Consider the following 24,513-nt stretch of genomic DNA (forward strand, 5'->3'; position numbering starts at 1 on the left):
TAATTTCTCTTTCTGATCGTTTGTTGTTAGTGTATAGGAATGCAAGAGATTTCTGTGTATTAATTTTGTATCCTGCAACTTTACCAAATTCATTGATGAACTCTAGAAATTTTCAGGTAGCATCTTTAGGATTTTCTATGTGTAGTATCATGTCATCTGAAAACAGTAACAGTTTTACTTGTTCTTTTCCAATTTGGATTCCTTTTATTTCTTTTTCTTCTCTGATTGCCATGGCTAGGTCTTCCGAGACTATGTTGAATAAAAGTGGCCAGAGTGGACATCCTTGTCTTGTTCCTAATCTTAGAGTAAATGCTTTCAGCTTTTCACCATTGAGGATGATGTTAGCTGTGGGTTTGTCATATATGGCCTTTATTATGTTGAGGTAGGTTCCCTCTATGCCCACTTTCTGGATTGTTTTTTATCATAAATGGGTGTTGAATTTTGTCAAAAGCTTTTTCTGCATCTATTGAGAGGATCGTATGGTTATTATTCTTAAACTTGTTAATGTGGTGTATGATACTGATTGATTTGTGGATAATGAAAAATACTTCCATCCATAGGATAAATCCCACTTGATCATGGTGTATGATCCTTTTAATGTATTGTTAAATTTGGTTTGCTAGTATTTTATTGAGGACTTTTGCATTTATGTTCATCAGTGATAATTGGCCTGTAACTTTCTTTTTTTGTGATATCTCTGTCTGGTTGTGGTATCAGGGTGATGGTGGCCTCATAGAATGAGTTTGGGAGTGTTCCTACCTCTGCAATTTTTTGGAATAATTTCAGAAGGATAGGTGTTAACTCTTGTCTTAATGTTTGATAGAATTCACCAGTGAAGCCATCTGGTTCTGGACTTCTGTTTGTTGGAAGTTTTTTAATCATAGTTTCAACTTCAGTACTTGTGATCAGTCTGTTCATATTTTCTATTTATTCTTGGTTCAGTCTTGGAATATTGTAACTTTATAAGAATTTGTCCATTTCCTCTAGGTTGTCCATTTTATTAGTATATAATTGTTTGTAGTAGTTTCTTATGATCCTTTGTATTTCTGTGGTGTTAGTTCTAGCTTCTTTTTCATTTCTAATTTTATTGATTTGAGCCCTCTACTTTTCTTTCTTTATGAGTCTGCCTAAAGGTTTATCAATTTTGTTTATCTTTTCAAAGAACCAGCTTTTAGTTTCATTGATCTTTTCCATTGTTTTCTTCATCTCTTTTGCGTTTATTTCTGCCCTGATCTTTATGATTTCTTTTTTTGTACTAACTTTGGGTTTTGTTTGTTGTTCTTTCTCTAGTTGCTTTAGGTGTAAGGTTAGGTTGTTAATTTGAGATTTTTCTTGTTTCCTGAGGTAAGATTGTATCTTGTAAACTTCCATCTTAGAACTGCTTTTGTTGCATCCAACAGGTTTTGGATCATCAAGTTTTCGTTTTCATTTGTTTCTAGGTAATTTTTTATTTCCTCTGATTTTTTCATTGATCCATTGGTTGTTAGGTAACATATTGTTTAGGCTCCAAGTGTTTGTGTTACTTACAGTTTTTTTCCTTGTAGTTAATTTCTAATCTTATAGTGTTGTGGTTGAAAAAGATGCTTGATAAGATTTCGATTTTCTTAACATATACTGATTTTTGCTTTGTGGCCCAGCATGTGATCTGTCCTGGAGAATGTTCCATATGCACTTGAGAAGAATGTCTATTCTAATGCTTTTGCATGGAATATACTATAGATATCAACTAACTTCATCTGGTCTAATGTGTCATTTAAGACCTGTGTTTCCTTATTTTCTGTCTGGATGATCTGTCCATTGATGTAAGTGGGGTGTTAAAGACCCCCCCCCCATTATTGTGTTACTGTCAGTGTCTCCTTTTATGGCTGTTAGTGTTTGCCTTATATATTGAGATGCTCCTATGTTGGATGCATATATATTTCAATTGTTATACCTTCTTCTTGGATTGATCCCTTGATCAGCACGTAGTGTCCTTTGTCATGTGTAACAGTCTTTATTTCAAAGTCTATTTCTTCTGAGATGAGTATTGCTACTCCAGCTTTCTTTTGATTTCCATTTGCATGGAATACCTTTTTCCATTTCCTCACTTTCAGTCTGTATATGTCCCTAGATATGAAGTGGGTCTCTTGTAGACAGCATATATACGGGTCTTGTTTTTGTATCTGTTCAGCCAGTCTGTGTCTTTTGGTTTGAACATTAAATTCGTTTATGTTTAAGGTAATTATCTATATGTATGTTCTTATTGCCATTTTGTTAATTGTTTTGGATTTGTTTTTCTAGGTCTTTTTTCTTCCCTTCCTCTTTTGTTCTCTTCTCTTGTGATTTGATGACTAACTTTAGTGTTGTGTTGGGATTGCTTTTTCTTTTGTGTGTGTGTGTATCTATTGTAGATTTTCAGTTTGCCGTTACCATGAGGTTTTGATATAACCATATATATATATATCTCACATACAAGATTGTTTCAAGTTGCTGGTCTCTTGATTTCAAATGCATTTACAATATATCCTGCATTTGTACTCTCCTCGTGATTGCTGGTTTTGATATCATATTTGTATGTGGATGACTTCTTACCTTTACGTTTGCCTTTATCAGTGAGCTTTCCCATTCGTAATTTTCTCATTTCTAGTTGTGGCCTTTTCTGCCTAGAGAAGTTCCTTTAGCATGTGTCATAAAGCTGGTTTGGTGGTGCTGAATTCTCTTAGCTTTTACTTGTCTGTAAAGCTTTTGATTTCTCCCTCGAATCTGAACGAGAGCCTTTCTGGGTAGAGTATTCTTGGTTATAGGTTTTTCCCTTTCATCACTTTAAATATATCATGCCACTCCTTTCTGGCCTGCAGAGTTTCTGCTGAAAAATCAGCTGATAACCTTATGGGGATTCCCTTGTATGTTACATGTTGCTTTTCCCTTGTTGCTTTTAGCATTTTCTCCTTGCTTTAGTTTGTGTCAATTTGATTAATGTGTCTTGTTGTGTTCCTCCTTGGGTTTATCCTGTATGGGACTCTCTGTGCTTCCTGGACTTGGGTGACTGTTTCCTTTCCCATGTTAGGTAAGTTTTTGGCCATTATCTCTTCAAATATTTTCTCAGGCCCTTTCTCTCTCTCTTCTCCTTCTGGAACCCCTATAATGTGAATGTTGGTGTGTTTAATGTTGTTCCAGAGGTCTCTGAGAGTGTTCTTATTTCTATTCATTCTTTTTTTTAAATATGTTCTGTGACAGCGATCTCCACCAATCTGTCTTCCAGCTCATTTGTTCTTCTGCCTAATTTATTCTGCTAATTGATTCCTTCTAGAGTATTTTTCATTTCAGTTATTGTATTGTTCACCTCTGTTTGTTTGATTTTCAAATCTTCTAGCTCTTTTTAAAACATTTCTTTTATCTTCTCAGTCTGTGCCTCCATTCTTTTTCTGAGATCTTGGATCGTCTTTACTATCATTACTCTTAATTCTTTTTCAGGCAGATTGTCTATCTCCACTTCACTTGGTCATTCTTCTGGGGTTTTATCTTGTTCCTTTGTCTGGAACATATTGCCCTGCCATTTCGTTTTATCTAACTTCCTGTGTTTGCAGTCTCCGTTTCTGAGGCTGCAGGTTTGTAGTTACTCTAGCTTCTGGTGTCCATACCCTGGTGGGTGAGGTTGGTCCAGGGGTTTGTTCAGGTTTCCTGGTGGGAGGGACTGGTGCCTGCCCACTGGTGGGTGAAGCTGGGTCTTTTCCCTCGGGCAAGGCCATGTCAAGGGGTGTGTTTAGAGGTGGCTGTGGGCTCAGGATGACTTTAGGCAGCCTGTCTGCTGATGGGTGGTGGTGTGTTCCCATCCTGTTGGTTGTTTGGTTTGAGGCATCCCAGCACTGGAGCCTGCAGGTTGTTAGGTGGGGCCAGGTCTCAGTGCCAAAATGGCGATCTCCAGGAGAGCTCACGCTGATGAATATTCCCCTGGGCCTCCACCACCGTCGTCCTTGTCCCCACAGTGAGCCACAGTCAACCCCCGCCTCCCCAGGAGTCCCTCCCAAGACCCACAGGTAGGTCTGGCCCAGGCTACTGTGGAGTCACTGCTTTGCCCTGCATCCCAGTGCACATGAAACCTTGTGTGGACCCTCCAGGAGTGGAGTCTCTGTTTCCCCCAGTCCTGTGGAGCTCCTGCACTCTAGCCCTGCTGGCCTTCAAAGCCAAATGCTCTGGGGACTCCTCCTCCTGATGCCATACCCTCAGACTGGGGAGCCTGACATGGGGCTCAGAATTCTCACTCCTGTGGGAAAACCTCTGATATAATTGTTTTCCAGTTTGTGGGTTATCCACTCGCTGGTTATTGGATTTGATTATATTGTGAAAGTGCCCCTCCTACCATCTTGTTGTGATTTCTTGTCTTTGAATATAGAATACCTTTTTTGGTTGGTTCCATTCTTTTTTATTGATGGTTGTTCAGAAGTTAGTTGTGATATTGGTATTTTCATGAGATGAGGTGAGCTCAAGTCCTTCTACTCCACCATTTTGTCTCGAACATGTTTTGTTTTGCTGTTAAAATAAGGAAACCAACTCCTGTTGAGCCCAGAGCTCACTGTTTTTTGCTACATCTGGAGTGGCAGGTAAAATCCCTCTTGAATCCTGGATCCTTGTGCCATGGCTTTTTTTTTCCCCCTGAGCTTTCAGAATTATTTGAAGCATTTCTTGGGAGTAAACTTTCTGAATCTTGTATAGGTAGCATCCTTCCCAGTCTCTTCTGGGAATGCCTCTTGCATCTTATTGATTTGAGTAGATATTAAGAGATCTCATTAATGGCTGAATGATGAATCCTTTACATTAGAGAAACTTCTAAATTGGTAAATTTTTAGAGAGTTCTCATTATTAACAGCTGTTTCATTGGTAACTATAGAAAAACAAATTAGAAGGTGGAAAAAATATTTAGTGGTTAACCTAAGAACTCCCTTAATTTAAAACAAACAAACAGAAAAACGGTTTGGGAAGCCTTATTTGTCGTCTCCACTTCCCCTCAATGAGTCTCACAGATGCTAATAAAAACAGTAGGATTATTAACAGGTTGATTAACAGAGAATAAGAAAAAACTGAAGGAAAGTCTAGAGACTTCCTCCCAACGAGGTGGAAATTTTAAAAGTACTTGTCCCAAATGGATAAAGAAGTCTTTAGATGGTTATTAAGAATTGGGATAAATTAAATGGACATCAGTGGTATTAAAACAAAGATTTGATACAACAATACCTAAGGTTGGATGACCCAAAGAGACCCTCTTTTTGGTTCCCAACGTTAAAGCAACTCCAAACGAGTTTGCTGTATTTCTCCCAGCTTATACATATACTTAAAAATGTTGGAAGAAAATTACTCTGAGATATTTGATGAACAATTACTTGCAGCAACAGTTAGTCCTAGTTAAAATCAAGTTAAAATATTGATGAACGGGCCTGAGTCCCTTGGCTCAACCCCTCACTGGGGACCCCAGAGCCTTTTATACAAAAACAGATAAATGGTCAGGAATAAAAAGAAAGGAAAGCTTCTAGGACTCCTTGTAACAGCAAGGCTTTTTTATTGTGTCCTAATTGAAACTAAAAGCTAAACGTGTAAGAGTTGATATAATTGAGATGAAAGTTTATAAAAATTGGTATATTTAAATATGCTTTATTGAAGATGGTTACATCTCTTTTGCCTAATTTTATTGTGGGATAAACAGTATATCTCACTGGGGAATGCTTCCCCTGCTTGGTACTATAAGACAGGGCATATGAATCTGTCTCTCAGGAAACATTAATTAAACATACTAAGGAAACCAATGGGGTTACCTGAGACTGTACAATATAAAGTAAAATCTGCAAGGTAATATTCAGGGGCTAATAAAAGAAAAAAACCACAACAGAAACTTTGCTCTGGGTCTAGCCTGTGCACTCAGAAAGCGGGACTTAGTTGAATGCTTTGTGCAAGCTTTTGAAGGCTTGATAAATCAAACTAAAATTCTAGAACATAGAACTCTTGAATTTCAGTTTAGTTGGAAATCTTCTCACTTATATGAAAAAAGCAAATGAAAGGAAATATAGTTGGGCAAATCAATCTTTTAATATCATTTAGGAGGCAGACCAGTTCTTTGGAGAATTAAAAGCAGCTATCTTTGTCTTGCAAATCTCTACAAATCAGAAGTTTAGATATAACCCACAATGACCTGAGACTGAGCCTTATCAGTTCAATCAGAAAGAACCTGAAGCCAAGGAGAGAAAAAGGGAAAAAGTGGCCTTTTAAAACTGGAACAACTGGAAAGGCTCCCTCACCTAGAATCTAAATCATATCCTCCTTAAGTGTTTATCAAGGACAAATAAAAATCTTACGTCTTTTCCACAAAGAGTAAAGCCCTAGTCATCTGAGCAAATAAATTTAACTTATTTCAACTATTATTTATAAACTAAGTTTATATTGTTTATAAACTTATTTTATATTGTAAGTTTATATCTAAGTTTATATTGTAACACCTGATTCATAACTAAGTGTTAAAGTGAAGCTATGAGATTTCTAATTATGTCTTTTTATGTCTGTGTATATTATACATATAACATATCTCTACCTCCAGAAAATATCAAAATTAAATTTATAGAAGAGCTTTGTTTGACTTGAAAGTAAGCACTTACAAATAAAATATTTCTAAATATAAAAGAAACTGGTCAGAATGAATTTGAGGGTCACATGATCTAAGAAATATCCAATATTAAGTTAATATCTGGTATTAAAGCTAGCTTAGGCTTGTTGGTTTATCAATATAGGTCTTTTATTGTACCTAGGTCTTTTATTGTACCTAGGTTAACTGAAGGTCAGTAAGGTCATGTTATTTCTGTTGGAGAGTTTGTCAGCAAGAAGAAAAAGTTAACTTGGTATATTTTCATAACTTGTAAAACAAAAGTAAATGAGGAGTTTTCAGGTGAGCTCCTTAGGAATTATATTTGGGGTATGTCTGTCTAAAATAGTTTCTCCAGATTTCTGGTAACTTGAGTTTTGCTAAGTTAAATGATGGGAAATTATTGAATATCAAAGTCATTTCAAATAAGATAAAATACTGGAACATTAAATGCTAAGCAGGTCTAAAATTACCTACCTTTGTATCCTTATAAGAGGGAAAGAGGAAGGAAATTATGCTATGAGAAGATGTATGTTTCTGGAGGTTATGGATTTTTCCAATCAGGAAATGCTGGTATGACAGAGTTCACAATTACTTGCTGCTTGTCAGTTTTTGCTAGAGATTAAGGTTTTTAAGGGTTAAAGTGGTAATACGTAGTTAAAGCTACTAAAAGTGAGGGAAACATTTCAGTATGCAAGGAAAATAGGATGTGTGTCTTCAGTAAAAGAAGGTATGAGGCATGGAAATACCTTTTGTTAAGTGAAAAGAGTGATTTTTGTTCTAGAGCTTGTTCTTGATGGAAAAATACGGGACAAACGCATATGGATTCAGAAAGTCATGAAAGGTTTATGGAAAGGGAGCCCTGAAAAGTCGTTTTGTGCATGGTTAGGCTGAGATTAAATTTAATGAGGTAAATGGATTTTGTTAAGTGGGCTGGTGCAGGACTGGATTTGGTTCCTCTCTTTGTTAAGAGAACAAATTTTTCTTGGAATACTGCTTTTGTGTTCCTTTACCTTTAAGTGATTTGTATTTGCTTTTGAAATATTTTGTCACTTACGTTAAGTAAGTATTGTTAAAAAAATAATAATAAGTATTGTTTCACAGTGACCTATGATCCTATTTGACCAAGTGTCTTGAAACCTTTTTGATATTTTTGACAGACTTCTCAAATATCAAATTTAATTGAAGTTCTTTTGACCTCCAGCCAACTCAGGGATGCCTCAGAGGAGCCCTGAGGCACCTTAGAGAAATGTTAAACTAATTAAGCTTATTTGGTGTGTTAAATTACTTGAAGCATTGTTAAATGATTGGAGACAAACCTTAGGTTATATTGTATGGGTAAATGTCATTAATATAGATATTCCAAAATTTATATGAAATTCCTAAAAATCTGATATGTCCTGTTATGTTATCAGTCATAATTCTATTTATTATCTCAAAATGTTGTATGTCACAAAAATATCCCAAGTTTCTTGTCAATTGCATTGTAATTAGATCTTTAGCAATACCATTTTAAATCTTTGTCATTTAAAAACAATCATTGTTTTACTGATTGTATAAAATATGAGGATCTTCAGGAAGATTCATAAAAAGGACTTTTTGATAAATTAAGGTTTCTGATAACTTTTATATCATACAACTGAACTGGGTAGGAAAGTTTAAAACTCTAATGAAAAAACCTGATGACTTCATCCAGATCAACAGGAATTAGTTACATGGGACTGAATGAACTGATACATAAGACAGTTTTATGACTCTCTGCTGAAATATACTGCCTTTTAATCTTTTCCAGAAAATCTTTCCTCTTATGCTAACTGTGACCTGCAACAAGTTGATAAAGTATACTTTTGTAAATGATTATGAAACATTTAGCTTTTTCTCTCTACCTGATTCTTCCAGAATTTGGCTTCTCCAGGTGGCTCCCCTGTGGACTTGATGGCTTATTGCAACCAGATTATAACTAGTTATGCTAATCATTGTTTTAATTTGCTCTCTTGTTGTTTTCAAATTATTTATACCTTGTGTCTCTCTCTGCTGTACTATGACCTTATTAATGTTACTAGCTATATTACTTATTCTGTCTATTTTATAGGATTGTTATCTCTTGCACTACCCAATGTATAACCAGGCCTCTGACAAAATTAATGATGGCTAAAAGTCTTGAGGTAGTTGATCATATATAACTCTACATAGAATAATTGTAATAGTGCATGCAACTCTAGATACGGGAAGAAGCAACAAAGGAAAACATTACCTGGATCATAATAGTCTAGTAAGACAGCTGATCCAGAGAATTTTAGAAGATCAATAGCCCTAATCCAAAAAATGAGCGGATTGAATAGCCTATCACACAATCTTCGCCTGATCTAGGAATGAGCCTTCCTAGCACTGTGGGACAAAATTGGTCATTAAATGCCTCCCAAACGGTGGTTGAATTTATGACCAAGAGGAAACGTTGTGGACATAGAATGTTACCAGCATTTCAGTAAACAAAGGATGCTGCAGCCACTGCAGCCACCAACTGTGCACCCTGAGGGGAATTCAGGATGGAGAAAAACAGGATACTGGCCCTAGATAGTTAAGGTGCATATCAAAGGAATAATTTCAATAAGCCCCGACTCTTGCATCTTCCCATACATGGAAAAGTGCTAAAATTCATTAACTTGAGATGTCTGGTTTTTCTCTAGCAGTAATCTTTTGATGTTCTGACTACCTGTTCTTGTTTGTTTTTATTGTTTTGTTTGCAAAACTCCTTTATATCCTGGCTCCTGTCTTAACCTCTTTGTAAATAATCCCTCAGAGCTATCTGAGAAGCTGTATCTTGGGCTTAAGTGCTCAGTAAGCCCACTGGATAAAACATAATGCTCAACTTTTAGGTTGAGCATTTTTTTTGGACACCTATCTGTTGAGCTCAGCCTATGAACGAGGTACTGTGGTAGATGGGGAATATAAAGGTGACAGTGCTTGGTTTTTGAGAAGGTCGGTTCACAGTGGAAGAGGCAGGACTGTAAGTGTGTTGCAACCTGTGTTGTACCAGAGCTATATACCAGAGGGAGTGAATGGAGGGTTACTATTCCATATAGGCTGGTTAGGAAGAGCACCTCTGAAGAGGCAGAATGTGAGCAGGGCTGGAATGTTACGAGGGATACCTGGGGACAGAGCTCCAGGCAGAGGAAATGGCAAGTACAAATGCCCTCAAGTACAGATGCCCTTAGGTGGGAACCATTTTGCGTCTACGAAGGGAAGCAGAGAGGCCACTGCTGCCAGAGGGCAGTGAGTAAGGGTGACCCCCTAGGGGGAGGGGAGGTCTAAGGTGAAGAGGTTAGGAGCACATCACTACTGTCAAGTCTTGGGCTTTTACTCTAAGATGGGAAGTCCTGAAGGGTTTGGAGCTGAAGAGCCACATGTTTGAACTCGGGCTTTTCTTTTTTTTTTAACACCTTTATTGGAGTATAATTGCTTTACAATGGTGTGTTAGTTTCTGCTTTATAACAAAGTGAGTCAGCTATACATATACATATATCCCCGTATCTCCTCCCTCTTGCGTCTCCCTCCCTCCCACCCTCCCTATCCCACCCCTCTAGGTGGTCACAAAGCACCGAGCTGATCTCCCTGTGCCATGCGGCTGCTTCCCACTAGCTATCTATTTTACGTTTGGTAGTGTATATATGTCCACGCCACTCTCTCACTTTGTCACAGCTTACCCTTCCCCCTCCCCATGTCCTCAAGTCCATTCTCTACATCTGTGTCTTTATTACTGTCCTGCCTCTAGGTTCTTCAGAACCATTTTTTTTTTTTTTTTAGATTCCGTATATATGTGTTAGCATACGGTATTTGTTTTTCTCTTTCTGACTTACTTCACTCTGTATGACAGACTTTAGGTCCACCCACCTCACTACAAATAACTCAATTTCGTTTCTTTTTATGGCTGAGTAATATTCCATTGTATGTATGTGCCACATCTTCTGTATCCATTCATCTGTCGATGGACACTTAGGTTGCTTCCATGTCCTGGCTATTGTAAATAGAGCTGCAGTGAAAATTGTGGTATGTGACTCTTTTTGAATTACGGTTTTCTCAGGGTATATGCCCAGTAGTGGGATTGCTGGGTCGTATGGTATGAACTCAGGCTTTTCAAGAACCACTGTGGTCTGCTGTGCAAGGGTGACAGTGGGAGACAGTTAAGAGGCACTGCAGACATCCAGGTAAGAGATGATGGTGGCCTGGGTTTTGGTGGCTGATGGAGGTGTGAGAAATGATCAGGTGTTTCATATGTTCTCATGAGATTTGCTGAAGGAATGGGAGTGGAGAGTGAGACCAAGGATTTAAGGATAACTCTGAGGTCTTCAGCCTGAGCGCCTTGAAGGAGAGTTGCCATTTATGGAGATGGGAAGACGAGGGGAGGAGCTGGCTGTGGGTGGGGGTGAGGCGCAGCAGAGTTTGGCTGTGGACATATTCAGAGGCTGCCTGCCATGTTGTCCAAGTGGACATGTTGATCATGCAGTGAACATGCAGCTAGGACAGATGAGAGGCTGGCATCTGACGAAAAGAAGCCTCAAAAGCATAAAAGAGGTGTTGGGGGGCTTATAAAATAACCCTCCTGAAAAAGTGTCAAGGCTTTTAAACTTACATCATCACTGTTTTTATATCACTTATAAAGTTCTATGACTGTAAAAGGTGTGGCAATACCATGTTGCAGGAAGTGGCTATAGCTGGTCAGTGGTTTCTAAAGTGTGGGCCTGAGGCCAACAGCATTAAATCTCCTGTCAGCTTGCTAGAGATGCAGATTATTGGGCCTCACCAGACCAGACCTAGTGAATCATAAACCCGGGGCAAAGGGCCGGAACTGTTTTGACAACTTCTCCAGGAGATTGTTATGAAGGTTAAAGTTGAGTGAGCTAGATAAGAAGTTTAGCATTTCTAGATTTTAATCATTTAAAAAGAAACAACTTTTTTAAAGGTAAAATGTCTTTATTGTTTGAAGCATTAAAAAAGTAGATAAAAATTGGTATGACATTTCATTTCTTAGTCTTCTCAATGAGGTTATAAAAATACAGTGCCACTTAGTCTTATAAACTCTTGAATCTGTCTAGAAGTTCACACTTAGTATTATCTAAAAAGTCACTTAAAACACACGAGATGATAAAACAAAATCACCTCATAAATACAATCAAAATTGCTTTGAGAAATTTCTAAATATAGACTCCTAGATAAATAGGACTTTTTTCTTTTCCAAAGCATAGACAGTATTTTCCCCATGATATGCCTACAGGCATCATAAATGTGGACTGCCTTCTCCTACCTTCTGTTCTAGATATAGGTTAACAGAAATGCAAACTAAATTCAGTTTTTTTCAATTTAATCTCTTATTTTGTTTAAGATAAAATTCTTAATTTAAAACCAAGATCCTTTAGAATGCCTGGCTCATTTTCATTTTGTTTCAAATCACAATTCATTAAAAGGAAAATAGGAAGATGATGCAAATGTTCTTTATTCAGCTAAAAAATCACCCTAAACATTTCTGAAGAATGTGAACATACATGTGTGAATATTTTTAAACATTGCTGTTGCATCGTTCTGGGTTTTGAGGATTCTGCACTAACTTAATCTTCGTAAACTGAGATCACAGGTTTGGATACAACCCAAATCATTCAGTGCATTCATCTACGGAAGCAGATTTGTACACTTTACATACTTCTAACTCTTCTTTTAGGTTGGTCAAAGAATAAACAATGTATACCATAAATTAAATCGAAACCCCCTGCCGTATGTCCTGTATGTGCTGTTGCTAATTAAAATAAGTGTATTCTTGCTGTGGAAATTCTGCGGTTTGGGAGTTGTATGAGATCATCTTTTCAAGGCATAGGTAAAGAATTTTTTTTTTAACAGAAAGAAATACAAATCAGATCATTAATTCATTCTCTGCATACAAAATGCTGTTTTAGAGGTAAGTGAATTATTTCACCCCAAGGGTACTGTTTACACTAAAGAAGTACACCAGGTGTTTAAGGAATTGCCTGAACATGGTCAATTTGGAATAACAGTGAAATACAGAGATTTGACTACTTTACTGGCAGGATTTGGACTATTAATGAAAACTGACATTTAAAATAATATGGGGGAAAATACAGAGCCACTTGAACGTGTATCACTTTATTACTGCAATCATAAATGGTAATGATTTGAATTAGTCCTCGGCATTGATTTGTGTGTTTAAATTAGTCCTTAATTATGCCTTTTCTGCCTTTTGTTCACCCTTTTAAGAAATGCCATGATAATTAGCACATGGTTGTGTTGCATAAAGCATCTTGTACTACCTTCCTGAGTACGTGTACATGTGTTCATTTCTCGTGCCTCTGCTCATATCTTTCTATTCAACTTTTCTGTTGGATAGCATTGAAAAGCCTTTGCTGATTTTCAAGGCAGTCTTTCAGCTTATCCTCTGTCAAAGTCAGTCGCTGCTCCAGGATTGAAACAGTCTGCAAAAAAGGGGGACAAAATAATCAATGCCTGGTGACCTGGTGGTGAGGATGATGATGATAATCTCAGCATTGATCTTTTTCAGAACTGGAATGCCACCCTTTTGCCAGGAGGTTGGCTCAGAAATGAACCCTAGAACTTGCCCCACTTCTGTGCCCTAACACAAGGCAAAGCACTGTCAAGCAGTTTGAGGAAAAGAAAAAAAAGGAACCATTTGAGGAAAACGGAGTAAATGATCAAGCCTCTGTAGGCAATTCTGAAGTCTGATCTTCTAAAGCATCGCTGCCAGAGAACAGGCCACAGGAGGCATGGTAGGTAGTGTCACAGGTGACATGGAATGTGGGAGGTGGGGATGGAATGCCACATAACCCCACCGCTACTTAAATGGCATCACTGGTCCTTCTGTCACAATCAATCCATGATGGACCATACCTATATTACCCTAGACGGCTGGATACCTAGCTTACTTTGAAAATATAATGACTGCTACCCCTTTCTGCACCCAGAAGATGACAGCAACTCCTAGGGTTGTTATGAAGACTGACTAAATGAAATACGGCACGTAAAATGCTTAAGCTGGTGCCTGCCACACAGGACTTCGTGAATCTTATTCTAACTCCTTCAGCTCGTGAGTATATAACTACACACACGCGTGTGACTACTTTTAAATCTAATTGTGATAGACTACTTCATCTTCAGTCTTTTATCTTTTAAATAAAACTATACGATAAAATAGATTCAGGAAGTTGCACAAAAAACATGTGGCACTTAATGAACTCTCACGAGAAAAGCACCCTTATGACCAACACCCAGGTCAAGAACTAGAACTCTGCCAGCCACCCCCGAGTGCCTCGCGTGCACCTTCCCCCATAACAGCCCCTATGCTGACCATTATAATAATCACTCTTCTGCAGGTCTTTATGGTTTTATCTTTCAAGTGTACATCCCTAGACACTATAACTATATCTTACCCATTTTCAAGATTTGATGTCATTTAAAGTCTTTTAATCTACAGATCCCTACTCTCTCCATTTATTTTCTTTATAATTTGTCTTTGGACAGGTTCAGGCCATTTGACCTGCAGCGCCTCTACCAGTCTGGATTTTAGGGACTGCGTCCTCTGGGTACAGTTTAATCTGTTCTTCTACCCTCTGTATTTTATTTAAATTGGAAGCTGGATTCAAAGGCTTGGTAAGACTCGGGTTAGATCCCTTGGTAAGACTATTCTTTCTTTGGAGGGCACAATAATAACATTTGCTTCTTTTTCTGTGTTGTCAGTAGCTACTTAATGTCTAGATCTATCGATTCTTAGAGATTGCCAGTGATATTCTAATTCCATCATTTAAAAAATGTATTAGTTGGGATAATTTATACAAGACACTTCTCTCATATATTATTTGGTTACCTGGTAGTACAGTTCACGTAGGAAAAGCAGCATAATAAATGCTTGGTTACAACTGATTCCCTACCAGCCTCCGAAGGCAATCAGTTTTAAAAAAAAAAACTAATACTTTTTGCTCTCATATTCCATACTATAGATGATTCATTGAAATTAACGGCAATGCTGATAATACTTTCTACTATTTCTTGAGTGCCTACTGTGTGCCAAGCATTTTGCCTGATACTTATCACAATGTAAGATGCAAAAGCTTTTGATATGTGTATCATCAACACCTTTAACCCTGGTTAACTCCTCACCTACCAACCATCTTAAAAGTTATAATGAGAAAGTGATACTACAATCTGTACTGAATTACAAGCAGTGCCACTGGGTTAGGAGATGTTCAGTCATCTGTAATTAAAGTGAATCTGAATGTGTTTATTTTACTTGTTATTTGCCCACAGATTCACATTGTTCCCATTTTGCAAGTGTGCTGTGCCTGCTTTTAACTTTTCATATTTGAAGGAAAGTCAGTCCTTAAAAATTAAAAGTAAAAAATTACAGACTTTCAATAAAGTTTAAAGGGATCCATTTTAACCTTAAATCAGGAAAAAAGAAGGCAAAATGAGTCACGAAGCTGACAGAGTAGAAGACGGAAAGAGCCTAAAGAGGACTTGCCACCCAATGTGACAGTGCAGGTGAGGAAGCCAGGGCCCTGGGAAACAGGCCAACCAAAACTAAAGCTGGCATGAAGCTGAGAGAAAAACTGCCTTTTAAAGGAAAGGAAAGTCCGATAAACACAGTCACCTCTAGCACAATACTGCAAAGCAAAAATTGATGATTTTCCTATTATTTTCATTGAACAGATCTTACGACTCCAAGGTCTCACAAGGCTCGTTCTCACAATTTGTCATGACCCCCATCCACATCCCTTAACTCCAAGGCCCTGAGATGTTATCTAAAGGGTAAAATTTTTAATTACTGGCTCTTAACCCAAAATGGAACCTTAAAAGTCCGATGCCAGGGCCTTGAATTCTCTGGAGATGAGACCTGGACGTCTGGATGATTCTTAACTAACTGCCCTGGCGATTAGAATGTACAGCCAGTGTTGAGAATAAGAATTAGATGATTTCTATGCATGAGCAATTTCAACTTGAAATATTTATTCTGCAAAAGTAACTGACGTCTTCTCTAGTTCACATTATAGCCTCTTTCTGTATAATTTAGGACAGTGTCTGATAAACAGAATGAGGATCCAGGGCAAAGAGGAACAATAAGAATTCTTCAAAGGAAACACTGAGCAGAACTGGAAGGGCAACCTCTGATGTATCCATCTTAATACACCGCTTCCATTAAATGACATCTGTATTTCCTGACCAAGAGTTGGAAGACCTTCGATATATTAAGATCCATGGTATCCCTTCTTGCAAAAGTATATTGGCATCAAAGGACTGCGTAATATTCTAAAAGGGGAATGTGGAAACCTCACCTCCAGAAGAACAGAGCATCATGTAAGGAGCTTTGGAATGAGGGAAGTTAAACATTGGACAGAGAGAACTTCTTCAGAGTGAAAAACTAAAGCAATGCCAAAATTTCATTCTAACCGAAATGATTAATCCCAATACATTTTTCTTATTGCCCTAAATATTTTTGATAATGTCCAAATCTGAATACATGGCATCAAAAATTCTTACGGCAAAACATTACTGTCCAAAATCAAGTAATACATTTGTAGCATGAAGTACATGGTCTCCTCTATTCGTTTGTGGGCCTCAGATGCTAGAGTACAGTGTGTGTGTGTGTGCACACATGCATACGTGTATATGTGTGCATGGGCTCTGACTTTGCCTCCATAAGGTTTAGAGCGGCTCAGCACAGCAGGCACTGCTATATTAACTACCACCTTTGAGCTTGCCTTGCTAAGAAAGAAAAACTTCTTACAACCAAGTGAAAAGTGCGCCAACCCACCTGTGTCAAAACATTGAGCTGTTCCATGATATGCTCTAAGGCGTCGGTCACAGCGAGTGGTATGCTTCGCTGATTCTCAGAAGGGAGGTCACTCATTTCTTCTGTTTTCTTTTTCAAGGTTGTAGGTGAACATTCTGATGACATTAAAGAAGGGTTCAAGAAATATCCGCAGATCTCTTCACCCTTGTCTGGTAGAGTATGAACAGTGGTCTCCGTTGTCTTTGACACCATAGAAAAGATAGGAAGAGTTATATTTTCCAAACTTTAAAATGATATATATTAACGTTTTCAACATTCCTCTTTTAAAAGCCCAGGTTTCATTTAATTGTTCATCTTCAACTACAGCAAATTATGGAAATTACAATTATAAGAAGGAAAAAAAGGCTAAAAAAGGATGGACAAAATTCACGATTCTCCTTGATTTTGTTTTTCAATAAAATTGTATGTATCTGTCTGAAAGATCAGGTGTTCTACCATTAAAAAGGTGGTTACATGCTAATTCTTGATTTTTAAAAAGTCACATCCATTAAGGTGAGTATTATTTGATTTCTATGCGGAGGAGACAAGATGGCAGAGTAGAAGGACTTCAGCTTACCTCCCCTCATGAAAACACCAAAATCACAGCTAACTGCTGAACAACAATCGAAAAAAGATGAGAACCTACCAAAAAGATACTCTACATCCAAAGACAAAGAAGAAGCCACACAAGACAGTAGGAGGGGTGCATTCACAGTATAATCAAATCCCATAACCACCAGGTGGGTGACCCACAAACTGGAAAATAATTATATCACAGAGGTTTTCCCACAGGAGTGAGAATTCTGAGCCCCAGCCAGGGGGACTGGCATCAGGAGGAAGAGGAGCCCCCAGAGCATTTGGCTTTGAAGGCCAGCAGGGCTAGAGTGCAGGAGCTCCACAGGACTGGGGGAAACAGAGACTCCACTCCTGGAGGGCCCACACAAGGTTTCATGTGCACTGAGATACAGGGCAAAGCAGTGACTCCACAGGAGCCTGGGCCAGACCTACCTGCGGGTCTTGGAGGGTCTCCTGGGGAGGCGGGGGTTGACTTTGGCTCACTGTGGGGACAAGGATGACAGTGGTGGAGGCCCCGGGGAATATTCATCTGCGTGAGCTCTCCTGGAGATCGCCATTTTGGCACTGAGACCTGGCCCCACCCAACAACCTGCAGGCTCCAGTGCTAGGATGCCACAGGCCAAACAACCAACAGGGTGGGAACACACCACCACCCATCAGCAGACAGGCTGCCTAAAGTCATCCTGAGCCCACAGCCATCTCTAAACACACCCCTTGACATGGCCTTGCCCACCAGTGGGAAAAGATGCAGTTCCACCCATCAGTGGGCAGGCACCAGTCCCTCCCACCAGGAAACCTGCACAGCCCCCTGGACCAACCTCACCCACCAGGGTGCAGACACCAGAAGGTAGAGGAACTGCAAACCTGCAGCCTCAGAAACAGAGACTGCAAACACAGGAGTTAGATAAAACGAAATGGCAGGGCAATATGTTCCAGACAAAGGAACAGGGTAAAACCCCAGAAGAACAACTAAGTGAAGTGGAGATAGACAATCTTCAAAAAAGAGCTATAGAAGATTTAAAAATCAAAGAGGTGAACAATACAATAACTGAAATGAAAAATACTCTAGAAGGAATCAATTAACAGAATAAATGAGGCAGAAGAACAAGTGAGCTGGAAGATATTGCTGGAGATCACTGTCATGGAACATATTAAAGAAAAAAGAATGAATAGGAATAAGGACACTCTCAGAGACGTCTGGAACAACATTAAACACACCAACCTTCACATTATAGGGGTCCCAGAAGGAGAAGAGAGAGAGAAAGGGCCTGAGAAAATATTTGAAGAGGTAATAGCCAAAAACTTACGTTAACAGGGGAAAGGAAACAGTCACCCAAGTCCAGGAAGCACAGAGAGTCCCGTACAGGATAAACCCAAGGAAGAACACAGCAAGACACACATTAATCAAATTGACAAAAATTCAAGGCAAGGAGAAAATACTAAAAGCAACAAGGGAAAAGCAACATGTAACATACAAGGGAATCCCCATAAGGTTATCAGCTGACTTTTCAGCAGAAACTCTGCAGGCCAGAAGGGAGTGGCATGATATATTTAAAGTGATGAAAGGGAAAAACCTACAACCAAGAATACTCTACCCAGCAAGGCTCTGGTTCAGATTTGAGGGAGAAATCAAAAGCTTTACAGACAAGCAAAAGCTAAGAGAATTCAGCACCACCAAACCAGCTTTATGACACATGCTAAAGGAACTTCTCTAGGCAGAAAAGAAAAGGCCACAACTAGAAATGAGAAAATTACGAATGGGAAAGCTCACTGATAAAGGCAAATGTAAAGGTAAGAAGTCATCCACATACAAATATGATATCAAAACCAGCAATCACGAGGAGAGTACAAATGCAGGATATATTGTAAATGCATTTGAAATCAAGAGACCAGCAACTTGAAACAATCTTGTGTGTGATATATACATATACACACACACACACACACACACACACCTATATCAAAACCTCACGGTAACTGCAAACTGAAAATCTACAGTAGATACACCACACAAAAGAAAAAGCAATCCCAACACAATACTAAAGTTAGTCATCAAATCACAAGAAGAGAAGAGGAAGGGAAGAAAAAAGACCTAGAAAACCAAATCCAAAACAATTAACAAAATGGCAATAAAAACATACATATAATTACCTTAAACATAAACGAATTTAAGGTTCAAACCAAAAGACATAGACTGGCTGAACAGATACAAAAACGAGACCCATATATATGCTGTCTACAAGAGACCCACTTCAGATCTAGGGACACATACAGACTGAAAGTGAGGAAATGGAAAAAGGTATTCCACGCAAATGGAAATCAAAAGAAAGCTGGAGTAGCAATACTCATATCAGAAGAAACAGACTTTGAAATAAAGACTGTTACAAGAGACAAGGGCAGTACATGATGATCAAGGGATCAATTTGAGCAGAAGGTATAACAATTGAAATATATATACACCCAACATAGGAGCATCTCAATATATAAGGCAAACACTAACAGCCATAAAGAGAGAAACTGACAGTAACACAATAATTGGGGGGGGGTCTTTAACACCCCACTTACATCAATGGACAGATCCAGACAGAAGATCAATAGGGAAACACAGGCCTTAAATGACATGTTAGACCAGATAGACTTAATTGATATTTATAGTGCCTTCCATTCAAAAGCAGCAGAATAGACATTCTTCTCAAGTGCACATGGAACATTCTCCAGGATAGATTACATGCTGGGCCACAAAGCAAACCTTGGTATATTTAAGAAAATGGAAGTCATATCAAGGATCTTTTTTGACCACAACGCTATGAGATTAGAAATCAACTACAAGGAAAAAAACTAAAAAACACAAACACGTGGAGGCTAAACAATATGCTACTAAACAACCAATGGATCACTGAGGAAATCAATAAATACCTAAAGACAAATGAAAATGAAAGCACGATGTTCCAAAACCTGTGGGATGCAGCAAAAGCAGAGAAATTTACAGTGATACAGTCTTACCTCAGGAAACAAGAAAAATCTCAAATAAACCTAACCTTACACCTAAAGCAACTAGAGAAAGAACAACAGACAAAACCCAAAGTTAGTACAAGGAAAGAAATAAAGATCAGAGGAGAAATAAAAAAATAGAGACAAAGAAAACAATAGAAAAGATCAATGAAACTAAAAGCTGGTTCTTTGAAAAGATAAATAAAATTGATAAACCTTCAGCCAGACTCCTAAGGAAAAAAAAGGAGAGACCTCAAATCAATAAAATTCGAAATGAAAAAGTTGTTACAACAGACACCACAGAAATACAAAGGATCATAAGAGACTACTACAAGCAACTCTATACCAATAAAATGGGCAACCTAGAAAAAATGGAAAAATCCTTAGGTATAATATTCTAAGACTGAACCAGAAAGAAATAGAAAATATAAACAGACCAATCACAAGTACTGAAATTGAAACTGTGATTAAAAATCTTCCAACAAAGAAAAGTCCAGAATCAGATGGCTTCACAGGTGAATTCTATCAAACATTTAGAGAAGAGTTAATACCTGTCTTTCTGAAACTATTCTAAAAAATTGAACAGTATAGAGGTTCCTTAAAAAACTAAAAACAGGGCTTCCCTGGTGGTGCAGTGGTTGAGAGTCCGCCTGCCAATGCAGGGGACACGGGTTCGTGCTCCGGTTCAGGAAGATCCCACATGCTGCAGAGCGGCTGGGCCCATGAGCCATGGCCACTGAACCTGCACTTCTGGAGCCTGTGCTCCGCAACGGGAGAGGCCACAACAGTGAGAGGCCCACTTACCGCAAAAAAAACAAACAACAAAAAAAAACAACTAAAAACAGAACTGCCATATGACCCAGCAATCCCACTCCTGGGCATATATCTGGAGAAAACCATAATTCAAAAAGATACATGCACCCCATTGTTCATTGCAGCACTATTTACAATAGCCAGGACACGGAAGCAACCTAAATGTTCATCGACAGATGAATGGGTAAAGATGTGGTACAGAAGATGTGGTACATATATACAATGAGATATTACTCAGACATAAAAAAGAATGAAATAATGCTATTTGCAGCAACATGGATGTACCTAAAGATTATCATACTAAGTGAAGTAAGTCAGACAGAGAAGGATAAATATATGGTATCACTTATATGTGGAATCTAAAAGGATGATACAAATGAACTTAATTACAAAAGAGAAACAGACTCACAGACTTTGAAGACAAACTTATGGTTACCAAAGGGGACAGGTCAGGGGGAGGGATAAATTAGGAGTTTTGGATTAACATCTACACACTACTATATATAAAATAGATAATCAACAAGGACCTACTTATAGCACAGGGAATTCTACTCAATATTCTGTAAAAACGTATATGGGAAAAGAATCTGAAAAAGAATGGAGATACATATATATGTGTGTGTGTGTGTGTGTGTGTGTGTGTGTGTGTGTGTGTGTATATATATGTATAGCTGAATCACTTTGCTGTACACCTGAAAGTAACACAACATTGTAAATCAATTATACCCCAATATAAAATTAAAAACTATTACTTTAAAAAATGAAAATAATAAGTGTTGGTGGAGAAATTGGAACCCTCATGCATTGCTGTGGGAATATAAAATGGTCACCTAATTGGAAAACAGTTTGGCTATTCCTCAAAAGGTTACAACAGAGAATTAGCATACAATCTAGCAATTCCACTCCTGAGTATATATCCACAAGAACTGAAAGCAAGGACTTGAACAGATACTTGTACACCAATATTCATAGTGGCATTAGTCACAATAGTCAAAAGATAAAAACAACCCAGTACCAATCAACAAATAAATGTATAAACAAAATGTGGTACACATACAATTGAATATTATTTAACCATAAAAATAAATAGAATTCTACTACATGCTACAACATGGATTAACCTTGAAAACATACTAAGTGAAAACAAACAAGACACAAAAGAAAATACCATATGATTCCATTAATATGAGGTACCTGGAATAGGCAAATTCAGAGAGAGTATAGGTTACCACGAGCTGGAGGGGAGAAGAAACATGGAGCTTATGTACCCATTGCTTAATGAGGACAGAGTTTCTGTTTGAAATGATGACAAAGATCTCAAAATAGTGGTGATGGGTACATAACATCGTGAATACTTAACGCCAGGGAACTGTACACTTAAAAATGGTTAAAATGGTCAATTTTACAATATGTATATTTTACCACAATAAAACAAATAAGCCCTCCGAACATATAGCAATAAAAATCTAAAAATAAAATTAAGAAAACAACTCAGTCTTCATGAGCATCAAAAAGAATAAAATGTTTAGGAATAAATTTAACAAAAACAGTGCAAGGCTTATATACCAAAAACTACAAATAAACCATCAATGAAAGAAATTAAAGACCTAAATAAATGAAAAGACATTCCATACCCCATGTTCATGGAACGTAAGACTTAATATTGTTAAGATGGCAATATTCCCCAAATTGATATATACAGGTTCAATCCAATCCCCATCAAAATCCCAGCTGCCTGTTTAAAAGAAATTGACATGCTGGTCTTAAAAGGCATATAGAAATGCAAGGAACCCAAAATAGCCAAAAGAATATTGAAGGACACAGTTCAAGACTCACATTTCCCAGTTTCAAAATTCACTACAAAACTACAGTAATCAAGACAGCATAGGACTGGTATAAGGACAGACATATAGATCAATGGAATAGATAGACCTTTCCATATACGGTCAATTGATATTTGACAAGGTTGCCAAGATAATTTAATGGAAAATAATAGTCTTTTTCAAGAAACTGTGCTGGAAAAACTGTGTTTTTAAATTCAAAAGAATGGATTTGGGCCCCTACCTCACACCATGTACAGAATTAACTCAAAATGGATCATAAAGTTAACTACAGGAGCTAAAACAATACAAATCTTAGAAGACAACATAGGAGTAAATTTTCCTCACCTTGGATTAGACTGAAGCTTCTTAGATACAATACCAAACTAACAAATAACAAAATAAATAACAAATTGGACTTTATCAAAACATAAAAACTTTTGTGCTTCAAAAGACAACAAGAGGGACTTCCCAGTGGTCCAGTAGCTAAGACTCCATGCTCCCAATGCAGGGGGCCCGGGTTCGATCCCTGGTCAGGCGGCTATATACCACGTGCCGTAACTAAGAGTTTGCATGCCACAATGAAGACCCCGCACGCAGCAAAGAAGATCTCGCATGTCTCAACTAAGACCCGGCGCAGCCAAATAAATAAATATTTTTTAAAAGTAGGTAACAAGAAAGTGGGAACAAATCTCGCAGAATTGGGGAAAATATTTGCAAATCATGTATTTGATAAGAGACTTGTGTGAGAACATATAAAGAATTCTTACAACTCAACAATAAAAAGACAACCCAGGGGCTTCCCTGGTGGCGCAGTGGTTGAGAGTCCACCTGCCGATGCAGGGGACACGGGTTCGTGCCCCGGTCCGGGAAGATCCCACATGCCACGGACTGGCTAGGCCTGTGAGCCATGGCCACCGAGCCTGCGCGTCCGGAGCCTGTGCTCCGCAATGGGAGAGGCCACAACAGTGAGAGGCCCGTGTACCTCAAAAAAACAAAAACAAAAACAAAAAAAAACCAATTAAAAATGATCAAAGGATTTGAATAGACATTTCTCTAAAGAAGATGATACACAAATGGCCAATAAGCACATAAAAAGGCGCTCAGTATCATTAGTTATCAGGGAAATGCAAATCAAAACCACAATGAGATACCAATTCATACCCATTAGGATGACTAAAATAAAAAAGAAAGAATATAACAAGTGTTGAAGATGTAGAGAAACTCGAATCCTCATACATTGCTGGTGGGATTGTAAAATGATGCAGTCACTTTGGAAAACAGTTTGGAAAAATTCCTCAAAACATTAAACATTGAATTACTATGACCCAGTGATTCCACTCCTTGGTATATGCCCAAGAGAAATGACATCCTTTACATATATCCACCTAAAACTTGTACATGAATACACAGCAGCATTATTTAGAATAGCCAATAAAATGGAAACAACCTATATACATCAGAATGTTGTGATAATTAATGGAAATTCAAAATGTGGTATTATCCTTACAATGGATATCAGTTACCCACAAAAAAAGAATGAAGTACTGATACATCCTACAACACGATGAACCTTGGAAACAGTAGGCTGAGTTAAAGAAGCCATACACAAAGGCCACATATTATGTGATTCCATATGTATGAAATAGTCAGAATAGACAAATACAGGAAGACAGACTGAGATTAGTGGTTGCCAGGGGCTGGGAGGAGGGAAGAATGGGCAGAGGTCGGTAATGGGTATGTGGGTGATGAAAATACTCTAAAATTATTTTTGGAGTGATTAAATATTCTAAAATTAGACAGCACTGATGGTTGCACAACTTTGTGAATATTCTAAAAATCATTAAATTGTACTCTTTAAA

At 38.0% G+C, this 24,513-nt stretch overlaps 1 protein-coding gene across 4 annotated transcripts in view; it reads right to left on the bottom strand.

The window, feature by feature from the left end:
• The window catches only part of POC1B (POC1 centriolar protein B), a 207,354-nt gene that overhangs the window by 88,818 nt on the left and 94,023 nt on the right, over positions 1 to 24,513 (bottom strand). Inside the window, exons 9-10 of one of the 4 annotated variants that reach the window (XM_082665741.1) lie at positions 16,434 to 16,652; positions 11,652 to 13,083 (exon numbers count right to left, since the gene is read on the bottom strand). The exons of 2 other annotated variants lie outside the window; for them this stretch is intronic. In XM_082665741.1, the coding sequence (XP_082521867.1) occupies positions 12,979 to 13,083; positions 16,434 to 16,652 (324 nt within the window). In that variant the 3' untranslated portion in view covers positions 11,652 to 12,978. Of the gene's footprint in view, positions 1 to 11,651; positions 13,084 to 16,433; positions 16,653 to 24,513 lie in introns of those variants that run through there. One more of the 4 variants, XM_082665740.1, reaches the window with a different exon arrangement.

This window comes from Grampus griseus, assembly GCF_964374135.1.
Source record: "Grampus griseus genome assembly, chromosome: 11".
NCBI classification, from domain to species: domain Eukaryota; kingdom Metazoa; phylum Chordata; class Mammalia; order Artiodactyla; family Delphinidae; genus Grampus; species Grampus griseus.